At 43.1% G+C, this 10,467-nt stretch overlaps 1 protein-coding gene across 2 annotated transcripts in view; it reads left to right on the top strand.

Annotated features, from left to right (window-relative positions):
* The first annotated feature begins 93 nt into the window (after positions 1 to 93).
* Positions 94 to 10,467, top strand: part of GPLD1 (glycosylphosphatidylinositol specific phospholipase D1) — a 60,109-nt gene continuing 49,735 nt past the window's right edge. The window contains exons 1-2 of one of the 2 annotated variants that reach the window (XM_055570776.1): positions 94 to 236; positions 7,891 to 7,973. In XM_055570776.1, the coding sequence (XP_055426751.1) occupies positions 205 to 236; positions 7,891 to 7,973 (115 nt within the window). In that variant the 5' untranslated portion in view covers positions 94 to 204. Of the gene's footprint in view, positions 237 to 7,651; positions 7,974 to 10,467 lie in introns of those variants that run through there. The other variant, XM_055570777.1, reaches the window with a different exon arrangement.

The raw sequence follows: 10,467 nt of genomic DNA, 5'->3' as shown, positions 1-10,467 counted from the left end.
CTTGATTGACCGAGGGCGCCAGCAGGCTTGGCTTCCTGCGCGACCTGGGAAGGATCGCGGATGCGAATGGGAAAGCTCGCTGGTAGCGGCGCCTGCGGACCCGCGTCAGCTTTGTAACTATTCCTTAGCCCCTCCGCCGCTCCCTCTCACCACCAATCCCGCAACCAACTTTCCCCGCCGCTGGAATTAGTGCTTGGTCCATGGATGTGCCGATGTCAGCCCCAGTTTCTTAGGACGTGAGCAGCATGCTTCACTGTCGTAGCTCCTGTGCATTTAGAATCTGGGGCAAGTGTTCTCGGAGGGGGTGCAGTGTGGCCCAGCGTTCTGCTGCCTGGATGCTTGTCTATTTCTGCGTTAACTGGGAGCAGGGATGCCCTTGATATAAGCGCCTTTGGAGAGGAACAGACTTGGATCAAACTCAGAATCTCTTGTTGACAAGCCTTGTGACCTTCCACAAGTCCTTTACCCTGGGTCCGCTGCTTTGTGGGATGGAATGATAACCTGCCCCATAGGTTTGTTGTGGGAGAAGGTATAAGGCTCGGTACAGTTGCTACCTTAAATTCAGCTCAGTGTTAAAATCCATGCTAGCTGACCTGGGTCAAACAACTAGTGAGATTAAAATGTCCACTAAAAAGATGCACAATTTGAGAGTTTCTAGTTAAGTTTTATTTGGGGCAAAATTAGGACTGCAGCCCGGGAGGCAGCACCTCAGCTCTAAGAGACTGCTCCAAAGAGGGGGAGGAGGGAGGTCAGTATATAAGATTTTGGTGAAGGAGGGAGTTCAATACAAGTAAACGCTCATTTTACAAAAGATTTTCTGCTAGTCGGGCTTCCCTTGTGGCTCAGTTGGTAAAGAATCCTCCTGCAGTGCATGAGACGTGGGTTCGATCCCTGGGTTGGGAAGATCCCCTGGAGAAGGAAAAGGCTACCCGCTCCAGTATTTTGGCCTAGAGAGTCCAGGGGGTCGCAAAGAGCAGGACACAACTGAGCGACTTTGACTTTCACTTTTCTGCTAGTCAGGAGGCTCTGATGTCACCCTGAAGAGATTTAGTGCTTTTAGCTCCTTTCTAGATATGAGGAGATCCAAGTATTGGAATCATGAAATCAGTTCCTGAAAATGTCCAACTGTCTAAAGACCTGTCCCACCAGATTCCCTGGAGCACAGAGTGCCTCCCTCCACCCTGAATTCCCTCAGGGAGTGTTGAAGTTCAACAGCTGTAGCACCAGGCAGATGCTTCAATCTCCGCAGAGGCAGATGGCAAATGCTTTTGTTCGGTAGCTAACAATGCTCTTGGCAAGTGCCAATTTGTAGCTGACAAAAGTTAGGCCACCAGGGAGTCAACAGGACCCTTTTGTCAAAATCAAACAACCAAGGTATGATCACAATTAGACTTTGCCTAAAACTCTGGAAGTAGCAAGGAAGCCTCAACTTTGATGAGGATATAAATAGCAGGCCTATACTCAGAGTCTGTGGGTTCAAATGAAACCTAACTCTCTGAGTTGATTTAGGATCACTAGTCCCAAAAAACTCCCTATATTTCTACTAAGAGGAGAGGCTCTTGCTGGCTTTGGTAGATAGAGCCTGTGGTGTTTCACAGAAAGTTTTCCCTTCTCAGGTTCAAAGGATTTGTTAACAAGCCACTCGTTATATACAAACAAATAATACCAATATTTGTTAGAGAATTATCCAGCTTACTTTCAATATATTAATGTTAAAAAAGAAATAGAAACAGCAGAGGATACATCATCAAATTGGGTTTTGACTAACATCCAGACTTAGCACTGGGAAGTCCCATGACACAGCTCATCTGGAGTCCCAACTGGGAAAATGTCCCAGGAAGTGAGTCTGCTCTGTGGGTGAAAAATTACAGTTCAGTAGTCGTTCAGTTGCTCACTCATATCTGGCTCTTTGCAACCGCATGGACTGCAAACTGCTAGTCTTCCCTGTTCTTCACCATCTCCTAGAGCTTGCTCAAACTCATGTCCATCAAGTCGGTGATGCTATCCAAGCATCTCATCCTCTGTGGTCCTCTTCTCCTCCTGCTTTCAATTTTTCCCAGCATCAGGGTCTTTTCCAATGAATTGACTGTTTGTATCAGGTGGCCAAGATATTGGAGCTTTAGCATCAGTCTTTCCAATGAATATTCAAGGCTGATTTTCTTTAGGATTGACTGGTTTGATCTCCTTGCTGTCCATGGGACTCTCAAGAATATTCTCCAACACCACAGTTTCAAGACATCAATTCTTCAGTGCTCAGCCTTCTTTATGGTCCAACTCTCAGATCCATACGTGACTACTGGAAAAAACATATCTTTGACTATTCAGACCTTTGTTGGCATTGTCTCTGCTTTTTAATACGCTGTCTAGGTTTGTCATAGCTTTTCTTCCAAGGAGCAAGTGTCTTAATTTCATTAAATTTCTTTTTAATTTCACAGTTCAAGGCTCCTGCTTATAATCCCAGGACATAAACTGATATCATCATCAATCTGTGAGCAAATTGCAGCTCTGATTTCATGTTAAGGCTGTTTGTTTTGTCCTGTAAAACTTGGAATTTTGTTAAGCCTGGGGCTTGGTTGGCCTAATCCCCTCCAGGGAAGGTAGGTACCCTATCTTATGTATGGGGCTTATCTATCAAATCTTGCACTCAGAGTCAAGGTAGTGTCCAGGCAGGTTAGAAGCAAGGTCAGAAGGCTTCCCTGCTTTGTCTCTGAAATCTAAACAAGACTATTTAGTTTCCCTAACAGTGGGCAAATCGCTGCAGATGGTGACTGCAGCCATGAAATTAAAAGATGCTTACTCCTAGCAAGGAAAGTTATGACCAACCTAGATAGCATATTGAAAAGCAGAGATATTACTTGGCCAACAAAGGTCCGTCTAGTCAAGGTTTTCCCAGTGGTCATGTATGGATGTGAGGGTTGGACTGTGAAGAAAGCGGAGTGCCAAAGAATTTGAACTGTGGTGTTGGAGAAGACTCTTGAGAGTCCCTTGAACTGGAAGGAGATCCAACCAGTCCATTCTGAAGGAGATCAGCCCTGGGATTTCTTTGGAAGGAATGATGCTAAAGCTGAAACTTCAGTACTTTGCCACCTCATGCGAAGAGTTGACTCATTGGAAAAGACTCTGATGCTGGGAGGGATTGGGGGCAGGAGGAAAAGGGGACGAAAGAGGATGAGATGGCTGGATGGCATCACTGACTCGATGGATGTGAGTTTGAGTGAACTCTGGGGCGGGAGTTGTTGATGGACAGGGAGGCCTGGCATGCTGCTATTCATGGGGTCGCAAAGAGTCGGATACAACTGAGCGACTGAACTGAACCGAACAGTGGGCTCTTCAACTTTTTCTAGATTTTTTTTGTGAAAGGCCGAGGTTGTACTTTATATTTTGACTTTGGTTTTTGCTGAGTTACTGTCATTCATTCTTGAGTCGGTCACATTTGTAGCAGAAATGGCAATAGCATTGGGTTCCCTGGTGGCTCAGATGGTTAAAAAATCCGTCTATAATGAGGAAGACCTTGGTTCAATCCCTGGGTCGGGAAGATCCCCTGGAGGAGGGAACATCTACCCACTCCAGTGTTCTGGCCTGGAGAATTTCATGGACAGAGCAGCCTGGCGGGCTACAGTCCATGGGGTTTCAAAGAGTTGGGCACAACTGAGCTACTTGCACTTTCAAAGTTTAATCTTTCATGCATTCTATTGAAGGAATTGTGGGTGAGAGGCAGTGCTGAGTTTGAGTAGGCTCCGGGAGTTGGTGATGGGGAGTTGGGACAGGAAAGCCTGGCATGCTGCAGTCCATGGATTTGCAAAGAGTCGAACATGATTGAGCAGCTGAACTGAACTGGCCTGGGGAACTGGTGTGTTTCCATCTTCTGCCTGCAGAGGGAGCTCTATGGATGGTTGATTTCTAAGGTTTGGGGAAATCTGTTTTGTTGACCAAACTAAGGCCCAGAATAATGAAGTCGGCTGTGTTGCTTCTCTTGATCTGAAATTACTCTTATTTTTCCAAGGTTCTATTTCAAACGGTGCCCACTCTGCGTAGGGCCCATAGTATTTTTATGGGAACACAAAAATATTCCCTTCTTATAAAGTCAGCATTAAAAAATAAGATTTTAAGTATTAAGATATTAACCTTGATACCAATACAGATGTAAAAGTGATTTTTTTTAAAAGAAAAATATTTATTCTTATGAAAGAGGAGGCCCCCACCAAGGCAAAAGTGCCGAGGGCCTAGGAAATTCACCATGTCCCTTGCCTGACTCCCCCACTATTCTGTGCTCTTTGTAAACTCCCATTCAGAGCAGGAATGATTCCCTCCTGACTCCCATCTTGCTTCTAGGCTGCCCTGACACCTCCCAGAGCTGGCCAGGTGTGTTCACCAGGGCTTGAAAGGATAAGACCACCTAGTGACAGGGACCTTTCTTCCTTTCCCCTTGGCTTTCCCCTGTCCTGAGCACCTCCACCTCCTAGCTTTTACCTTTCTCCATCCTCTCTTCCTTTCACTCTAAGGACTCTATAATGACAGCAGCATATTAGAATGTGTAGATGTGAGCTGAAAGTGTCTGCTTTATCTCAAACGTTTCTGGACCTTAAATTGTATTTCATTTATCTATACAAGGAGATCTGGCTTCACTTTAAACGCCCTACCCAGTGCTGGATTTATATACAAATCTATATTGTTATTAAAAATGTATTGCTGTATATCTTGAGTGTAAAATTATTTTTCTTATTTTTGAATCCAATAAGGAATATAGTTACACAGTAGAAGTCTTTTGGGGGAGAGAGGGGCTTGTGGGATCTTAGTTCCTGACCAGGGATCGAGCTGGGCCCCAACAGTGAAAGCGCTGGGTCCCAACCACTGGATCACCAGGGAATTCCCTCAATAGAAGTCCTAGGTATATCTTATAGAAAGGCAAAATTCAAATTCTTTTGAACAACGATATTGTTGTTTAGTTGCTAACTCATTTCCGACTCTTTGCCACGCCATGGACTGTATAGCCCGCCAGGCTCCTCTGCTCATGGGATTTACCAGGCAAAATATACTGGAGTGTCTTGCCATGTCCCTTTCCAGGGGATCTTCCTGACTGAGGGATAGAACCAGCATCTCCTGCATTGGCAGATGGATTCTTTAGCACTGAGCCCCTGGGGAAGCCAACGTGTATTGAACACTTAAACTGTGTACCAGTCTCTATTCTAAGCATGTTTCCATATTTAATCATTGATCTTCATGACGATCCTATGTGGTGGGCAGTATTATTATTCCCATTTTTTATGGATAATTTTATAAGTAAGGAAACTGAGACAAATAAACTTCTAGTAACTTTGTCCAGTGTCACCCCAATAGAAGGCAGTAGAACAAGGACCCAAATGAAACCCAAGGCCTTGTGCTCAAGCTTATACTTCCTGCCCCCATTCCTTAATGGACCTGCTTGTTTACTTCTCAACTTGCATCTCTATTTATAGAAAAGCTCTGAATGGTAGACTCATGCTCTCTATTTTATGACGAAGCCACCTGTATTAGGAAAGAGGGCAGGGGGTGGAAAGAAAAATAATTCCATACACATTTGTCAGATAGTTTTCTTAATATTGCAAGCTGCATTTTAACTTTCCTTTAAAAGTCATATCTTTGTTTTCATGGTTACAAAGGTAATACAAACTTCACAAAAGCTCAAGCAGTATTGTTCTGTAAAGGCCCTATCTCATAACTATCACACTAGACTGCCTAAGCAAGTAATTACCTCTTGTTCTGTTGCATGCATAAAATTAAGTCATTCTGAACTGTAAACACAAAAATTATATGTAATGAGAAACTCGGGATTAGTATTGCTTAGTTACGGATCCCTGAACCTGTTTCTTTCTCTGGAGCTTTGTGGATGGATTTGTCTTATTAAATCTGATTAGATACCGTTTTCAGGCAGTGCTTCATCTTCCCTGTTGACCCTTTGCAGACCTCTTACTTTGTCAGTCACTGAATACTCCTGAGTCTTCTGGGCTTGTGAAGTGAAGTTGCTCAGTCATGTCCAACTCTTTTTGACTCCATGGATTGTAGCCCACCAGGCTCCTCTGTGTGTGGGCTTTTCCAGGCAAGAATCCTGGAGTGAGTTGCCATTTCCTTCTCCAGGGGATCTTCCTGAGCCAGGGATCGAACCTGGGTCTCCCGCATGGCAGGCAGACTCTTTACTGTCTGAGCCACCAGGGAAAGTTCTTCTGGGCTTACCAGAGCCCTAAATTGTAATCACCACCCTCTCACCATGTAGGCTTCAGAAAACTCAGAGTGAGAAGGGAGAAAACTCGGAGTGAGAAGGGAGCAAACTCCATGGCCTCTGGTGGCCAGAAGGGTCCGGTAGTCTGCACATATCGTGTGGCTGGTGGGGACGGGGGAACGTGGGGAGGGTACCTCTGGCTGGGGACAGAGACCTGCCAGCTGGATGGAGTCCAGTTGATGGTCCTCACACATGGGGGCATCAGTTCATGAAGCCAGTTCTTTGTTTGTTTTTTAAAAACAGCTAGAAGTCAGGTTTTTTGTTTGTGTTTTAGGTTGTGCTGCACAGCTTTTGGGATCTTATTTCCCACACCAGGAATTGAACCTGGGGCTCTCAGCTAGTGAAAGCACAGAGTCGTAGCCAGTGGACCAGCAGCAAATTCCCAGAAATCTAGATTTATATGCAGATTTTTCCTGTTTAAAAAAAAAAATGGCCTAAGTTTATAAAACAGTCCATTTGCCAAACAAAACACTCAGTTTATGGCCTCTGACCTACAGTCAGGAGCAGCAGGGCCTCATGCCATCGGGGTTGGGGAAGAGCTGTTAGCATTGTTTTCCTTGGGGATTTGCAGGAGCAAAGGAAACTTGGCAGACACCCGAGGGTCTCAGACCATCCCGTCTTCTCTTCTTCTCTTCCATTTGGCTCACCTGAGAATGAACGCTGTGTCCTCCCCCTCTTTCAAAATCAACTTTCCTGCTTCTAATGTTATGCGTCATTCGAGCTTTAAGATCACCATCATTTCTACAAAGAGTTACACCTAAGTTCTCCCATTGATTAAGTGCAATAGATTGCATACTTGTAATGTCAGGTGTATTCTGAACCTCTCATTTTCTGAATCCTTCTTTCTTGGTCCAAAATCTGTCTCTCCCCACTCACACTCCCCTCTCCCCCGCTGAAAGTGTTATCAGCATCTTTGCTTGCAGGAATCTGGCCAGGCAGCAGGTTCTGGATAAGTGCTATAAGAACAGCCAGGGAGAAAGAGACCAGGAGTAGTTGCTGTTGTGTAATCCCATACACGTGTCATTATCTGTTGCCAAATACTGAAAGAGAAGCTGGTTCCAACTGATCATCATAAAACCCTTCCCAGCACTTGTGGCTGCAGAGGCCGAGGAAGCAGGGCAACCAGATATATGTGCGGAAAAAATGCAAGAGAAATTGACTCTTGTGAGGTGAGGTGGTCCAATATATAGATTATCAATACAATCAATATCTTTTAAAGATAAAGGTTATCAATATCTTTTTTTTTTTAAAGAAAGCAAAGAATATTTGGAGACAACTTTGCATCTCCATCCAAATGTCATATTAAAAAGAAATCCAGGAGAAACCAGAGTCAGGTGATGGGAATGCTCCTACCGGGAGGCATTGAGATTTCAGTTTATCCCTTTTTTTTTTTTTTCTTTCCTCTCCCAGGTGGAGTTTGTTTGCTGTCCTGGTGAAGTTAAACAGTAGTTAAACAGTTGACTTCACTGGGAAATGATATTATTTTGAAATGAGGCAGGGTTTCCCGTGTCAGTGACCTGGTTAGAGGGAGAGCAGCTGGTCTGGGCCAGGCTTCTAGACTCCGTGCTGCCGCAGCTCTGAGCATTGCTCGTCACCATAGGAGCGGGGAGTAATGAGAGCATGTCTGCTTTCAGATTCTGGTCAGGACTGCTGATGCTACTGGGCTTCCTCTGCCCTAGAAGTTCACCATGTGGCATTTCGACACACATAGAAATAGGTAAGTGGCAGCCTCTTGTCATGGTATGAAGGACAGTGTATCTGTCAGAAACGTTAAGGAGAGGATTTAAAATCTATCCCACTTGTTGACAACAAGTTCCCCTGCTGCCTTGAGCCATGCGGCAGCGAAGGGGAGAAAGCCCAGGCTGGAGTCGTCCAGGGCTGGGGACTGACTATCGGAGTGAAGTCCATGGAGAAGCAGAAAGGTGCTTTGATCACTGGGTCTCGGGCTGTTTCTCTGCATGGGGAAACAGGAACTGGATAAACTTGGGTGGGGGCGGGGGGTGTCCCATGAAGCATAAGAACTGATAGAATAGGAGAAGAGAAAAATGGGGGTAGTATGGTAGGAGTAGAGGAATCTATTTTTGTTTTTACATTTTCAAGTATATGTGAAGGACCACATGTAGCCACGGGACTGGGTCCCCTGAGTCAAACGGCTTTAAAGATGGTTGGCTTCAGGGAGAGCAAGGAAGCGGGGGAATTTGAATGGTCCCTGGTATTAGAGATACCCAGAATGATGGCAGGATTTGGGGAGCCTGGGGATATAATAAGCCGATGCCTGTGAGCTCGGGGCAAAGGCTGAGTGATCTGGATAAAAGTAGATGGTAGCACAAAAGGTTGGTTCTTGGATGAAATGTATTCGTAATGTTTTTTTACTCTTTAGATAAAAACAGTAGCAATGTTTTAGTTATGCTACCTCTAGAAGGTTCAAAGCAGAACAGGATTATGAATGAAAAATGAAAATTTGGAAAGAGGGCACGGAGGCTTAAGAGGGAGGGGATATATGCATATTTATGACTGACTCAACGTTGTTGTACAGCAGAAACTAACACAGCATTGTAAAGCAACTATCCCCCAATTTAAAAAACATATGAAAATTTATCAGTGCAAAACAGAACATTGAGCTCTGCTGGGCAGGAACTATATTATCACAGAATTATGATTTGAAGGAATACTAGAAGTCACTGAGTATAGTTCCTTTATTTTACAACAGAGGAAATTGATCGCAGAGAGTTTTCACAGCTAACTCGTTAGTGACCTAGTCTAGAATTACATATCCTAACAGTTGGTCCAGTATTCTTTCATGAAACATCTATGCTAAAATGTTAGAGTCATTTAACATCTAAAATGTTAGATGTTAGAGTCAGGAGACAGTGGAAAAGAGAATCAGGTGTAGGTTTTAATACCAGCTCTGCTATAAACTACATGAGTGACTCTGGGAAACTCACTTTCTCTTTCTCTTTTGCAAAATGAGGGGGCTGAACTTCTTAATGAATTCTAAATTATCTTACACATCTAAGTTCTGTGAAACTGAAATTGCTAAAAACTTTAGCAGTGGGCCAAAGAGGAACAAATATAAGTGAGGATATTCAACTTTTTAATCTTTAGAGTTAAAAAATTTGCAAGACAGATGAAATTTCAAAATTTTTAAAATTCAGATAATTGCTTGCCTTTCTTCAGTAGGTGCCAAACAAGGGCTCTAATAATTAATATGTTAACATAAATATAACATGTTTATGTGGACATAATTGAAGGCAATTCCAAATCTGCGCAGATTGTGAGGATTCTTATACAAAGAGATTAAAACTTTGATAATTATTTGCCAATAATGTACATGATTTCATAAATATCTTGGTTCTTGTTTTCACTTCTTATATAAGGCCTGTGTGGATGATTGACATTTTTGTGAGTTAATTAGAATTGGCCTCCTTCATTGGTTTCAGTCTGTAAACCTCTATAATCCTATATATCTGTTATTTCTGTCTGCTACAACTTTGTCTCTTTATGATATAAATGCTTATGGTAGTGGCTACATTTCTGTGGATGTGACTTCCAATAGAAATAAGGTGTCACCTTTGACTATCTCTTCACAAGGAGTGTTCCTGTTATTGATACTAAGAAGATTGAGGGTGTGGGTGTGCATATCTTATGGGTGTGGGTGTGTGGGTGGAGCACATGGCTTTTTGAGACTTTTTTCCTCCTTCTAAAGTAGTCCAATGAGAAAACACTTGTGGGTCATTGATTCAGTCCATGGTTTACACCCTGTATTGTACGATAAACTTGGTTTCTCTACCCCAGTGAGTTGTTGAAGCAAAATATAACTTCTATTTGAGTTTTTGACATGTGTCAGTCATTAGCTCATCACTTAGCCTTTTTCTTTTTTGTGTGTGTGATTCTCTCACCAAACCTATAAGGTGGATGTTATTTACTTAATTTTACATAGGGGGGAACTGAAGCCTAGAGAGGTAATGTAACTTACCCAAGGTCGTAAGAGCTAGTTAAGCAGAAACTGTAATTTTGATTTGTATCCTAACAATATAAATATTGTTTGAATCTAACTATCGGCTAATGAAAATTACTAGTACAAACTAAATTGTCACGTCCCACTTCCTTGACAGTTACAAGCACAAAATTTTATCTTTTCCTTTTAAAATGATCTTCAGGCAGTTCTGTTTTCAGTTATAGTTGGATTTAATTCATTTATATACTCATTC

The sequence above is a fragment of the Bubalus kerabau genome, chromosome 3 (genome assembly GCF_029407905.1).
Source record: "Bubalus kerabau isolate K-KA32 ecotype Philippines breed swamp buffalo chromosome 3, PCC_UOA_SB_1v2, whole genome shotgun sequence".
NCBI lineage: Eukaryota > Metazoa > Chordata > Mammalia > Artiodactyla > Bovidae > Bubalus > Bubalus kerabau.
Note: the sequence above shows the minus strand (reverse complement) of the source record. Positions and strands in the feature narration are given on the sequence as shown.